The sequence below is a fragment of the Carlito syrichta genome, unplaced genomic scaffold, assembly GCF_000164805.1.
Source record: "Carlito syrichta isolate Samal-C Ts95f unplaced genomic scaffold, Tarsius_syrichta-2.0.1 Scaffold311138, whole genome shotgun sequence".
Taxonomy (NCBI): Eukaryota; Metazoa; Chordata; class Mammalia; order Primates; family Tarsiidae; genus Carlito; species Carlito syrichta.
The window spans coordinates 3,986-18,869 of record NW_007255234.1 but is presented as its reverse complement, the minus strand read 5'-3'; the positions used below and the strand labels follow the sequence as shown (position 1 = coordinate 18,869).

At 41.5% G+C, this 14,884-nt stretch overlaps 1 protein-coding gene across 1 annotated transcript in view; it reads left to right on the top strand.

Moving 5' to 3' along the window:
• Positions 1-13,984, top strand: part of LOC103271046 (beta-catenin-like protein 1) — a 67,802-nt gene extending 53,818 nt beyond the window's left edge. The window contains exons 9-10 of the mRNA XM_021717808.1: positions 11,961-12,147; positions 13,874-13,984. Of these exons, the coding sequence (XP_021573483.1) occupies positions 11,961-12,147; positions 13,874-13,984 (298 nt within the window). The remainder of the gene's footprint in view (positions 1-11,960; positions 12,148-13,873) is intronic.
• Positions 13,985-14,884: the final 900 nt, after the last annotated feature.

The window sequence follows — 14,884 nt, the reverse complement described above, 5'->3', positions numbered from 1 at the left end:
TGTGTTGTCCAGGCTGGTCTCAAACTCCTGGCCTCAAGTAAGCAAGTAAGCAATCCCCACTTCAGCCTCCCAGAATGTTTGGATTACGGAGATGAGCCACCACACTCAGGACTCTTTTCTGAGGCAAGATCTTGCTATGTTGGCCAGGCTGGCCTCAAATCCTGAACTCAAGCAATTCTCCTGCCTCACCCTCCTGAGTAGCTGAGACTATAGGCACATATGCTAGTGTGGGTTTTGAATCTGTATTATTTCTTTTCTAATTACTTGGTGTTTAATTTGCTATCTTTTTTTTTTTCTCAAGTTGGGAATTTAAGATAATCAACTTGAGAACTTTCTTGTTTTCTAATACAAGTTGAGTATCCCTAATTAAAAAATTGGAAGTGCTCCAAAAATCTACAACTTTTTGAGCACCAACATGATGCTCAAAGGAAATGTTCATTGCAACCTTCTGGATTTCATGTTTTTGTATTAAAGATGCTCATCCAGTACAGTGCAAATATTCCCAAATCTGGAAAAACCCCAAATTCCAAATACTTCTTGTCCCAAGCATTTCAGAGAAGGGATACTCAACCTGTATAAGTTTACTGCTACAAATTTCCCTTAGGTTGTTATTTTAGCTGTGTCACATGCTTTTTGATATGTTGTATTTTCATTTTTATTCAGTTCAAAATACTGATTTGTCTTTTGAGTTTATCTTTGACCAGTGGGTTGTTTAGATATAGGTTGTTTAGTTTCCATGTATTCGGGGGCTTTTCTAAACATCTTTCTGTTACTGACTTCTACTTTAATATAGTTGAGGTCAAGCTGGGCTCGGTGGCTCAGCCTGTAATCCCGTGCTTTGGGAGGCTGAGGTGAGTGGATTGCCTGAGCCCATGGGTTCGAGACCCACCTGGGCAACTTGGCGAGACCTCATCTCTACAATAAATCAAAAAAACTAGCCGGGTGTGGTAGCACGCGCCTGTAGTTCCAGCAACTTGGAAGACTGAGGCTGAAGGATCGCCGTAGCCCAGCAGGCCGAGGCTGTGGTGGCCGGGAGCAGCCACTGCACTCCAGTCTGGGTGACAGAGTGAGACTCCAACTCAAAAAAAAAAAAAAAAAATATATATATATATATATGTATAGTTGAGGTCAGAGAGCATACTTCATCTGATTTGAACTTTTAAAAGTGTATGGAGACTTGTTGTGAGCCCAGAATACAGTCTTAGGTTGCTAAATATTTCTTGTGCACTGAAAGAAAGTGTGTATGCTGCTGTTGTTGGGTGGAATGTGTATCTATTGATTGATTTTAATAGTTTTAGGGGGTGCAAATAGTTTTTGGTTTATATGGTTACATTGCATACTGGTGAAGAAATCTGGACTTTAAGTGTGCCCACTACACCCATACCTGTGTGCACTGTACCTGATAGGTGATTTTTAGTTTCCCCACCCCTTCTCCCTCTGAGTTTCCAGCATCCATATCATTCATATGTGTTTTGCAGATCCTCAGTTTAGCTCCCATTTATAAGTGAGAACATGTAGTATTTGGTTTTCTGCTCCTGAGTTAGTTCACTTAGGATGATAGTCTCTAAATTCATCCAAGTTGCTGCAAAAGATCATATTTCATTATTTTTGATAGCTGGAGTAGATTTTATGGTGTATATGCGAGGGGAAGCTAAAAAAAACCTGGATTTTACTTATACAAAATTGTGTAATTATTCTTACATGTTGTCAGTCACCTTCAAAGTACTCTCTGTTTGATGCAATACACCTATCCAGACACCACTCAAAAAAGTTTTTGAACTTGTCAATTTTGATGCCTTTTAGTGCTTCTTCTGTGTTTTGTTTCACCTTTTCCACATCAGCAAAACATCAGTCAGGGTTTCACTCTGTCACCAGGCTGGAGTGCAGTCACATGATCACGGCTCACTGGAGTCTCAAACTCCTGGGCTCAAGCTATCCACCTGTGTCACCCTCTCATGTAGCTGAGACTACAAATATTTGTTACATCTGATTAAATTTTGGTATTTTGTAGAGATGAGCTCTTACCATGTTGCCTAGGCCTGCCTTGAACTCCTGGCAATCCTCCCGCCTTGGCCTCCCAGAGCCTGGGATTACAGGCGTGAGCCACTGTGCCCAGCCTATAATAATATATTTAATGTCCTTGTCTTCTAATTCGGTCATTGATGTTATCTTTACTCACTATTTTTCTCTCTCTTTTTTTTTTTCTGAGTTGGAGTCTCACTCTGTCGCCCAGACTGGAGTGCAGTAGCGCGCTCCTGGCCACCGCAGCCTCGACCTGCTGGGCTCCAGTGATCCTTCCACCTCAGCCTTCCAAGTAGCTGGAACTACAGGCGCGCACTACCACGCTCGGCTAATTTTTGATTTATTGTAGAGATGAGGTCTCGCCAAGTTGCCCAGGTGGGTCTCGAACCCATGGGCTCAGGCAATCCACTCACCTCAGCCTCCAAAGGCGCGGGGTTATAGGCTAAGCCACTGAGCCTGACTTATTTTTCTCTCTTTATGGTTCATATTTACCTGTTTCTTTGAATGCCTGGCAATTTTTTACTGAAATTCAGGCATTATGAACCTTACCTTGTTTATGTTTTATCAGAATTTTTTTTTTAATTCTGATAAATATCTGGAGCTTTGTTCTAGGAGGTAATTTACTTGGAAATAGTTTGTTCTTTTTGAGACTTACTTTTAAGTTCTGTTAGACAGTACCAGGACATCTTTAGTATATAGCTAATTTTACCTTGTTACTGAAGCATTGCCCATCTTAGTACCCTACTTGGTGCTCTCTGAATTAATAAGACTTTTTTTACTGCAACTGGTGGTGACACAGACTGCTCCTGGCCCTCTGTGAACTCTGGGAATTGTTCTCCCTACTTATCTCAGGCACTTTTTTTCCTGCTATAGAGCCGTGTTTCCTCACACTTAAGTGTCAGTTAGTGCTGGAGGCTGGAGGGGCCCTCTGCAGATCTCTGCACTGCTCTCTATTCTGGAACTCAGCCCTGTGGACTTCTATGCTGGTCTCCCCAGATTCCTGCTCTGCTTCCTCCATGCTCTGAGGCCTGGCAGCCTGTTGGGCTCACAGAGCTGCTTTCTCACAGGAATCACTGTCTTGTGCTGCATGCAGTCAAGTGTCTGTACACAAAAAAATGTCTTGTTACATTTTATCTTTTTTCCCACTGTTTCAGAGGCAGGGAGGGTGTAAATCTAGTCCTTGTACCTCCACTTTGGCCCAGAGTAGAAGTCCAGCAGTATATTATGCTTTTAAAGCTACATTTTCTTATTCTTTATTGCTGGTGGGTAGTAATGCAATTAACTTTTGTGTATTGATTTTATATTAAGCAACTTTGCTGTATCCTGTGTCAGCCATCAGTCAAGTTTTGTTGCAGTAACAACCCAAAAATCTCAAGGACTTCCAATGGCAAATGTTTATTTTTTACTCCTGGTTCATTTATCACTGGCCATCAGAAGCTCTGCTTCGCATCTTCTTTATTTGTACTTAGGCTGATAGAGCAGTGTTTAATGGTACATGTCTGCCTCGTGGCAGAGGGAAAAGACTGCATGATGCAAAGAATCTTAGAACTTCTCTGAAGTGCATTTGTTACTTACACATATTCTATTGGCCATACAAAGTCACATGATCCATCCCGAAGCCTGTGGGAGGAGGGTGATGTATCCAATACAGTGATGTATTGGATCTGGCTCATGTAGGCTTATGAAAACCAATTGTGCTCATCTCTGTCACTGTGTTTAGTGACATCATGTTGGCAACATGAAATCAGCTATGGTCATATTGATCTCACTGTCTAATTCATAGAAATCCTGGATCCTGTAAAATGATCTTCTATTTCAGGAGCACTGAAGGAAATGAAGTTTATCATGCACATTGCAAAGCAAGCAAAATGATCTTACATGGCATTATCCAGATTTCTTGCTAGGATTACTTTATGGTTCACAGTACCATTTAACAAATACCTGTTACGTTTTTCTTTTTTTTAATTCCTCATTCTCCTTTAGCCAGGGAGAGAGAGGACTTTATCCCTTTCTGTTGTCCTTCAAGGTTCTATTCTTTTCTGAACTTTTCTTGTACTCTCCTAGGTTAGTCCTATTCACACCATGGATTAATTACTACACGTAGATCTAGTAACTCTTTCCATTTTTCCCTATTGTTAATCTTATTTCTGCACTTCAATCCCATGAGTCCAAGCTGGACATTACTGCCATGTCTCACAGGTATCTCAGGTTCAAGCTGAACTCACCCTTTTCACCTCTGCCTTTCTTACCAGCCCCTCTGTCTTTAGGATTGTTTCCCTCTTTGTTCTGCTCCTCATTACTGTCCGACACACTGTGACAGGTGTGTAACATTCTAATACACAAAAATCAGCCTGGCTCATGTTTTGCTGCTGCTCCTCGTACTCTTTATATTCTAGCAGTACCATGCCCCACTTCCCTGAATGTTCCGTGCTTTCACACACCTTTACGTGTGCTCTTGTTTCCTTCTGCTTGAAATACCCTCTCTCTTTGCCTCTCCAGGAAGAACATCCACTGAAGTTTAGTTCAGGCATCTTCTTCTTTGTGTTACTTCCCTGACTCAGACATGGTCAGCCCTTCTTCCTGCATTCACATTGTGCTTCATATGTGCCTCCACTGTAGAACTTAGCTTTTCTCAATCTGCCCGTTCTCTGCATGGCTGTTCCTTGTGGACCAAGCTCCTTGGAAGCAATGAGCTGTGTTTTGCCTCTGCATTCTGGACTTAATATCTGGCACCTACTAGGTTAGATACCTATTGGATGAGAGAACAAATGAACAAAGAAAATCACACTCAGAATCTATGTTCATTTCAAAAGTGATTTGTATAATAAAGAAGAATAAGCTTATTGAAACTACAACAGAAAACGTTTTTCCCTCCTTCAGAAGGCTCACTGTTAGCAGAATAGGGGGCAGTAGATGAATTGTAGCCATTGCCCACCCCCTCCCACTTTTGTAGAGGCTAGTGTTCACATTGGTCCTGGCATGATCGACAACCCGATGAACCCAGACAAGACAAAGATAAACTACTTGTCCTCCAGTAGAATAAATATTTCAAATAAAGTCAACCCAAGAAAGTCAGGCCAAACAGCTATTGATTGCTAAAAGCCTGAACTCAAGCCCAATGAATATTCCAAAGTTCACCTCCATGCAGCTTGCCTAAATGGTGATCAATATGCAATTACTTCCCCCTTTAAACGTGTCTTACACTGCCTACCTGAAGAAGGGTTTTACTTTTAAAATCTTTTGTTTGTTGAATTTGCTTAGGCAGGAAGAAAGGGGAAACTTGGCTAGCCCAGGGTTCTTTGAATTGTATTTCCAACCATTCTGTGTTATTTGTGAAATGGCTTGTGCCTATGCTGAATGGTAACTGAAGGTGCCCTATTATATGAGTGCCATTCATTTCATGAGGCATTTTCCTGGGTGACTAAACAATGAGGCCATTATTTCTCAATTTCCTAAATTTTGCTTACATGATTATCTGCCCTAGTCATGACCTTTGTAAATTCGAGCTTGTAGGATGCTAAAGTCAAGCTGTAGTGAAGAAAAATTTCTGTTAGAATTTCATCTCTATACAAAAAATAATTTCCTACTGAAGGTGAAACCTTGTTTACCCTGCTATTCTAAGATTTCCTATTTCTCTCAAATGTGCCTTTTTCATATCACTGCCATCGTCAGAACCTTTGATCATTTCTCATTTATACTATTGCCATAGTCCGCTAACTGTCCTCTCCACCCCCAAGCTCTGTCACTCCAATCCCTTGTCACTCTGCTGCCAGATTAAGCCTTCTAAAATGCGTCCATCTAGGGCTCTCCTTGCTTAAACCTTTCATGCCTTCTCAGAACCTATGGGATGGAGCCTGGGTTCCCTGGCAGCTTGTGTAGAGCCTGTTATGACCATGTTTCTCATCACTCTCCTCAGTCATCTCCCACCACTGGCCACTCCTAACTACTTCGAGTTCCCCAGTTGGCACGCTCCTACAGGCCACCTGCAACCTTGCATGTGCTGTACACCCATCACAACCACCAGTGTCATCACTCTCCCTTCTGTGCCCTGCAAATACTCACTCTTTGGACTCACTTCAGACATCATTTGATATTTTCACTGACTTCTCCCCCATTAATTATCTCCTCCTCTCACCTCCTTGTACTTAATTTCCATTGCTTCAGGCTTTGGAAATTATTTTTATTTACCTGTCCTTAAATTGCTTAAAGATAGGGTGCTTACTGTCAGTAGCATAGTGCCTGCTGCATTGAGGCATATACGTTCAGTAGTGTTTGCCTTTTTTTTCTTTTAAACTCAGTAGTTGGATTGAAAGTCAGTTGTGAGTGTCTGTGGACTGTTTAGATTGATCCAAAGTAAGGGGAATATTGGTGGGAACAGGTGAAGCAGGATGGCCAACTATTTCGGTTTGCCCAGGATTGAGTAGTTTCCTGGGTTGTGGCGCTTTCGGTGCTACAAATGAGACAGTCCCAGGTAAACCTGGATGGTCTAGCACTGTGGGGCCCTGTCAGCAAGGCTCTTACCTATGCCCCTTTCCTCCATTGACTCCTTGGGACCCAATCCTGGCTGGCTAATCTGAGCCAGGAAACATTCTTTGTGATCAGTAGCACTTTATTGGTGCAGTGTTTTAATAGTGTTACCTCTACAAAAACTATCCAAGGGGGAAATCATTTCTCTTTTCTTTCTTTGGCCTCCACGTAAGAAATTGGATGAAGGGCTTTGTATCATTACCATCTTTTTTGATCAGGTTTGCCTCCTCTTGCAAGATGAGTCATCTTGCTCTGGTTGGTTAATTCTCCCTTTCTCCTCATCACCATTGGCTTCTTAACACCCTAAAATGTGATTAAATTGTTCATATTCTTAAAAATAGTAATGAAAAAAATTTTAACCTGGCTTCCCTCTCAAGCTGATGGAGCCTGTCCTCCAGGCTTTATTAATGAGTAGTTCACACTCACCTCTCTTACTTTCTCACCTCCTTTCATTTTCAACCCACTTCTGCGCTACCACTGCTTTATGGAAGCTTGCCAGTGGCTTCCTGATAGTGGAATCTGGTGATGTTTTCTTTTTTTTTTCCCCCACTTTGCTTTTTTGATGGACTGGAATCTCTTGAGAAACTTTCTCCTTCCTCTGAATAAATTATTCTTTTCCTTGTGTGCCCACTGTACTTAATTTATTCTTTTGTCACTTAATATTCAGATGTTTATTTTAAGTAGCATCTTCTTCTAGAATCAGTTCTTAACTTGGATGACTTATTGTGGCCTACAAGACTAGTGGCATGGCCTTTGAGACAGTCATATTTCCCTCTCCGATCTAAGGTAGGAACACTCTGCTTCTTAGACTTAATATCTAGTGTCTTGGTATGCTTCAAATAGACTAGGCTTTTGTCTCTTCTTCAACCCTGGCAGCTCACTTCTGTCTTAGGGCCTTGGTGCATGCTGTTCCTTCTGTTTTGAATGTTTTGCCCCTAAAATGTACATGACTTGAGTGTCTCTACAAATGTTTCCCCTTACAAAGACCTTCCTGGCTGGGCACTATGGCTCACACCTATCATCCTAGCACTTTGGAAGGTAGAGATGAGAGGATTGCCTGAGCTCAAGGGTTCAAGACCAGCCTGAGTAACATGGTGAGACTTCATCTCTACAGTAAATTAAAAAATCAGCTGGACGTGTGACACACTCCTTTGGTTCCAGCTACTTGAAAGGCTGAGGTAGAAGGATCACCTGAGCCCAGCAGGCTGTGGTAGCCATGAGCATGCCACTGCACTCCAGCCTGGGTGACAGAGTGAGACTCTGACTCAGAAAAAAAAGAAAGGCTTTCCTTCATACCTAACCTAAAATATCCATGCCAGTCATTCTTTCACGTCACTTTGTTTTATTTCCTTGATACAGCACTATCATGTATCTCGATTTCTCTTTACCCCCTGCAGTCAGAATGTAAGCAGCTTGAGAACTGGGACCTGATCTTTCATAGGGAGGAATATCCAGTAAATATCTGTCAATTGAATAATACATGGAAAAATTATATTCTGACTTACGCTTTTCCCTGATCATTTTGTATTAATTGGTCTCCCTAAGTAGATTTAAAAATTTTTGGAAGCAGAAACCATATCTTACTTTTTTTTTTCTCTTGTGTCTACCACAATGCTGAGTATGTGCTCAGTAAATATTATGTATTGACTTGGTTGGTTGATTTCCTATCTGTACCAAGATAGGAAATTACTGACTTGTTCCTCTTTACCTCACAGAGTGTTAAAACAATTTAAGACTACAGAAAATTATACTCCCTGAAGAAGTAACCATTGGCAAGATTATACTGTGAACTTTGACTTTGACTTTTAGGGAGAAAACAATTTTTTTTTTTCTTGAAAAATAGTTTATCCTTTCTAATTTTAAAATGTACTACATGTTCATTATGAGGAAATAAAAGATACTGAAAAGTAGAAAAAGAAATAATAAGATGCAGAAAAAGCATTTGACAAAATCTTAACACCCTTTGATGACCATACTCCAACTAGGAATAGAAGGAACTTCTTCAGGCTGGGTGGCATGGTGGCTCATGCCAGTAATCCCAGCACTTTGGGAGGTCAAGGTGAGAGGATTGCTTGAATCTAGGAGTTTGAGACCAACCTACGCAACATAACAAGATCTCGTCTCTGCAAAAAATAATTAGCCAGGCATAGTGGCGTGCGTTTATAGTCCCAGTCATTCAGGAGACTGCATTGAAGGGATCATCTGAACCCAAGAGGTCAAGGCTGTGGTAAGCCATGATTCCACTGCACTCCAAACTGGGCAACAGAGTGAGAACCTACCTCAAAAAAAATAAAGGAACTTCTTCAACCATTGGTAAAGAGCATCTACAAAAAACCCACAGCTGAAGTCATAGTCAGTGATGAGAGACTGGATGCTTTCCCTGAAATCAGCAAGAAGACACCCTCATCACTTCCACTGGGCATTGTACTGGAAGTTCTAGCTAGGGCAGCTAGGCAATAAAATGAAATCAGGGCATCCAGATTAGACAGGAAGAAGTAAAACTATCTTTATATGCAGATAACATGATCTTACATGTAGAAAGTCCTAAGGAATCCACTAAACAATTATTAGAACTAATAAATAAGTTTAGCGAGGTTGCAGCATATAAGATCAATATATAAAACTCAGTTGTGTTTCTATGCACTTGCAATGATCAGTCCAAAAATATGAAGCTAAGGAAACAATTCCATTTATTATAGCATCAATAATAAAATATCTATTATATAAATTTAACAAGAGAAGTATGAATTTTATATCCTGAAAACTACAAAAACATTGCTGAGAGAAATTAGAGATCTAAATAAATGGGGAAAAAAAACTTATGTTCATGAATCAGAAGTTTTAATATTGTTAAGATGCCCAGTACTCCCCAAAGTGAACTACAGATTCAACAAAATTCCTCTCAGAGTCCCAGCAGACTCCATTTTAGAAATTGGTGAGGTAATTTTAGAATTCATGTGGAATTGGAAGGGATACAGACTAGCCAAACAATCTTGAAAGAAAATAAATTAGAAGGACTCCTGATTTCAAAACTTACTACAACGCAGTAGTAATAACTAAGACAGTGACTATGCTGGTGTAAGATTAGACATATAAATCAATGCAGTATATTGATTATTTAGAAATAAAACCAAGTGTCTGTGGTCAGCTAATTTTCAGCAAGAGTGCCAGGACCACATGGGGAAAGAGTAGTCTGTTCAACAAATGATGCTGGGACAACTGGATATCTGTATGCAAAAGAAGTTAGACCTTTAAATAGCATCACATACAAAAATTAACTCAAAGTGGATCAAAGGCCTAGATGTAAGAGCTAAACTATTGAATTCTTAGAAGAAAACACAGGAATAAATCTTCACGACATTGGATTTGGTGATGGTTTCCTAGATATGACGCTAAAAGCATGAACAACAAAAGAAAAAAATAGATAAATGGGACTTCATTAAAATTAAAAAATTTTGTGCTTCAAAGGATACTATCAGGAAAGCAGCCGGGCACTGTGGCTTAAGCCTGTAATCCCAGCACTTTGGGAGGCTGAGGCTAGAGGACTGCCTGAGCCCGCAGGTTCAAGACCAGCCTGGACAACATGGTGAGACCTTGTCTCTACAATTAAAAAAAAAAAATAGCTAGGTGTGGTAGTATGCGCCTATAATTCTAGCTACTTGGAAGCCTGGGGTGGAAGGATCACCGGAGGCCAGTAGGTTGACGCTGGGGTGGCTGTGAATGTGTCACTGCACTCCAGCCTGGGTGACGGAGTGAGATTCCAACTAAAAAAAAAAAAAAGCAAAAACAAAGAAAGCAAAAAGATAGTCCCCAGAATGGGAGGAAATGTTTGCAAATCATATATCAGTTAAGCAACTTGTATTCAGAATAAATAACTCTTACAACTCAATAAAGATAATTAACCCAACTTAAAAATGGGCAAGACTCTGAATAGACATTCTCCAAAAAAGGTATACAAATGACCAATATGCATATGAAACGATGCTTGGCATCATTAGTTATCAGAAAAATACAAATCGAGGCCACAATGAAATACCACTTCACACTCACTAGAATGACTAGAATCAAAAAAGACACATGATAAATGTTGGCAGGGATGTGGAAAAATCGGCACCCTTATAATGCTTTGGAAAACAGTCTGGCAATTCCTCAAACAGTTAAAGATAGAGTTACCATTGCCCCAGATTTCACTATGTCATAGTTATGCATATACCTAAGAGATATGAAAATATGTCCACACAAAAACTTGTATACAAATGTTTAGAGTAGCATTATTCATAATAGCCAAAAGGTGGAAATAGCCCAAATGTCAATCAGCAAACAATTGGATAGACTAATTGTGACATATATTATCCAGCCATATAAAAGAACAAAGTACTAACATATGCTACAACATGGATGAACGTTAAAAACATTATGTCAAGTGAAAGGAGCCAGTCGCAAGAGACCACATGATATCATTTACATGAAATGTCTAGAGTAGGCAGATCTGTAAGGCAGAATGTAGCTCAGTGGTTGCTTAGAGATAGAGAGGATTGGGAAGGAAATAATAGCTAAAGGGTATGTTGTTTCTTCTTAGGATAATGAGAATGTTCTATAATTGAGGTGGTGGCTAACGTATCAGTGAATATAGTAAACACATTGAACTGTACATCTTAAATGTGTGAATTATATGGTATGTGAATTGTATCTTGATAAAGCAGTTAAAAAGAAAAAAAAATAATTGATAATCCCACCATCCTGAAATATTTCAGCAATTTGATCTATTTCTTTCCAGTCTTAATGCATACTTCTCATGTAATTATGATCATGCTTCATAAAGAATTTTGAATGCTACCTTTTGCGTTTGCCATTCTGATCATAAGAATTTGTTCATTCTATTACACACTCTCCTAATTGTCAACAAGCCTGCAGTATTCTACTTAGCTATACCATAATGTAACCATTTTCTCACTTGTGGACATTTGTTTTGTTTTTATTTATTTTTTTCTTTTTTCCCATTATAATGAGTACTACAGTAAATACTTATTATTATTATTATTATTACTTTTTTTTTTTTTTTTGAGTTGGAATCTTATTCTGTTGCCCAGGCTGGAGTGCAGCGGCACTCTCACGGCTGCCACAACATTGACTTACTGGGCTCAGACGATTCTTCTGCCTCAGTCTTCCAAGTAGCTGGAACTACAGGTGTGTGCTACCATGCCCAGCTAATTTTTTTATTTATTGTAGAGACAAGGGTTCACCAAGTTGCCCAGGCTGGTCTCAAACCCCTGGGTTCAAGCAATCTTCTCGCCTTGGCTTCCCAAAGTGTTGCTATTATAGGCGTGAGCTACTGTGCCTGGTGTATAATATTTTTTTTTAATACTAGAATTTCCTTATGAAATGCTTATGTGAAGCTTCTTGTGTTACAGAGAAAAGAAGATCTCCCGGAGTAGTGCGCTGAAAGTACTGGACCATGCCATGATTGGACCTGAGGGCACAGACAACTGCCATAAGTTTGTTGACATTCTTGGCTTACGAACCATCTTTCCCCTCTTTATGAAATCTCCCAGGAAGATCAAGAAAGTGGGAACCACTGAAAAGGAACACGAAGGTAGGGTTCACTGGAGAAGTGAGCCTAATTTAGGTGCATTTGGAGAAATAGGGAAATGAGATCCACTTTGAAAAACTCTGACATGCATTTGGGGACTAGAGAGAAAGTGCTACCTTTTTCTCTTCTGTCCTTTGATTTTTCACATATGAAAAAGCAACCTGGAGACTCCAGGTCACTGATGGCCCTTGTTGCCCTGGTTCTCTACTTGTTTGGTTCCTGATGCTTCTGTTTCCTTTTGGACTGTTAATAAGTCTGTGTGTGAGGGCTTTGTTTTCTTCACTGTAATGTGTAGCAAGGTGTCTCTCTGATGGAAGACCCTTTTGAAAAGAGTAATGAGGTGGCAACACATGTCACCCCCGGAGTGGTGCTTTCATGTATTTCTCTACTAAAGTATGATTCAGCCAACATCAGGAATTGCCGAAATAAACTATTTATGGCCCAGATTCCCCTTTTTATGCTTCTCCTCCCTGATAGTGCACACTCCCAGCAAAATGCTGCTGTGAATTGCAGCGCTGTAACAGAGTAGTTACTGCTAGGCCAATCTCTTCCTGCTATTGTCTAGTGGCCTGCTGTGTCCCTCCCTCCAATAAATAGCCGCAGTGCAATCTGGAAGGGTAGGGATTTATGAGCGTTGACAGTTCTGCTGGAGGCTAGCAGACACTTGCACCAGGGAATTTACATGGTTGGATGGTTATTTTAAAGTGTGGGGAGTGGGGAGGGGGGGTGAGGAGCTAGGGTATGTGAGAGAGGAGGAGAGCTTGAGCTGACTGTCTGACTGATACAGTTGTCTTCTCAGAAGCAACGTTTGTCCCTGGTTTGGGGATTTTTTGCATCAGTGATTGGTGGCATTAATATAGGCGTCTGCAGGGTCTTTTGTATTCCTCAGCCTTGTCGATAAAAGTGAGAATTCCATCTATCTCTTCTTAAATTGTCTTGGCTTAATCGCTCCCTACTTGGAGTGACTAAAGGAAAGGTGCTGTGACCTGTTTTCAGTGGTTACCTCTAGTGATGTCTTCTCTGATTACATCAGCTGTCCAGAGATAACAAAGTCTGGACCAAACAAGAGAGAAATTGACAATGCAAAAATCCATGGCCTAGAGACCTGAGAACTAGTAGAGACTTGGGTTTAACTTAACTCAGATTTTGACCAAACATTGGCTCTAAATATGTTAAACCTATTCCTGGTTTTTCCTTTCCCCAGTGTAAATTCAGCAGAGTGAGTCCTGAGAGAGGGAATTGGGGTGGGGAGGTGCCTAGAGACCTAGGACATAGGATGTTTCCGTCACCGTTCCGGGAAACCTGCCCCGTTTCGACACTGGTGCACATTTAGACCTCACAACCTATGGCATAGTGGATGGTATCCTTTTTCTTTTTAGAGTAGAAAATAAAGTTTATTTAGAAAGTAAATTAGAGAGAGGAAGAGGTGATTCACCTCCCCAAGGTAGGGGAGAGGGCCAAAGCCAGGAAACAGGAAACATGGCCTGGCCATAGCTCAAAGAGCACATGGCCACACCACAGTTTACCAACACAGTGTCCACAGTGATCTAGCAATGGCCTGGTATCCTTATTTTTCTTAATGATGAAGAAATTAGCTGAGAAAGCCACTGACCTGTGGTTCTACAACTAACTAGCTGTGTTACTCTGGGACTTTTGCTAACCTTTTCATTGTCCTTCCTGGTCTATAAGAGGGAACTAAACTAGTGAACTAGAAGCTGATATCTGCACCTTCAGGTTCCGAGCACAGCTAGTTGTCGAGGCTACCCTATGATCAGGAAGCTTCTCAAGGACTGTGCTGTGGCTGACGTGCTGAGTTCCACAGAGAAGCTTGATGCTGCATCTTGAGTGTGCTTGAAGGGAGTGTGAGGGAAAACAGCCATCAGCAGGCTCTTGCTCTGTGCATGAACCTGAGAAGAGGAAGAAGTGACATATGCAGTGAGCAGCGGTTTTTCTTCTGAAGAATGTGCCTGGTGATATGCTGGTGACAGTACATTTGTTTTCGAGCTCCTGCATTAGGAATTTGATGACACTGTATTAGTGAGGGCAGTGGCTTGGTAAGACGGCCCCTAGAAAGCATGTTTCTGTTGTAGTGGCTGAGGGTGAGCTCTGTGTCCTGAGTGCACCAGCTCCCAGAGAGCAGAAGTGGACCACCAAGAAGAAAGCATAGCCCTATGCCTCCTGCCACCCTACCAGCTGCTGCTGCTCCTGGCAAACTGGGCCTCAAGCCCTGAGAGTGAGAGTGGAAACAGGGCAGGGCCTGCTGTGCAAGATTTCTTAGTCTTGTCTCATCCTCTAGGCCAGTCTTGTGCTCCCAGTTGCTCTCTGGGTGCCGGCCCTTCTGACACAAGTGGGCCAGCTTTGTATACTAAGATAGAGCACAGTAGCCTCTTAGACCATCAGCTCACTCTTATCCCTAGGTATCCCCTGTCTGCCTCTGCTGTCTGCAGTGACTTTCTCTGACCTGTCTGCCTGGCTTTTGGTCATCCTTCATGTCACTTGCTTTTTTTTTTTTGAGTCGGAGTCTCGCTCCGTCGCCCAGGCTGGAGGGCCGGGGCCACTCCCGGCCGCCGCAGCCTCGACCTGCTGGGCTCTGGCGATCCTTCTGCCTCAGCCTTCCAAGTAGCTGGAACTACAGGCGCGTGCTACCACACCTGGCCAATTTTTTGATTTATTGTAGAGATGAGGTCTCGCTGCCCAGGCGGGTCTCGAACCCGCGGGCTCAGGCCATCCACTCACCTCAGCCTC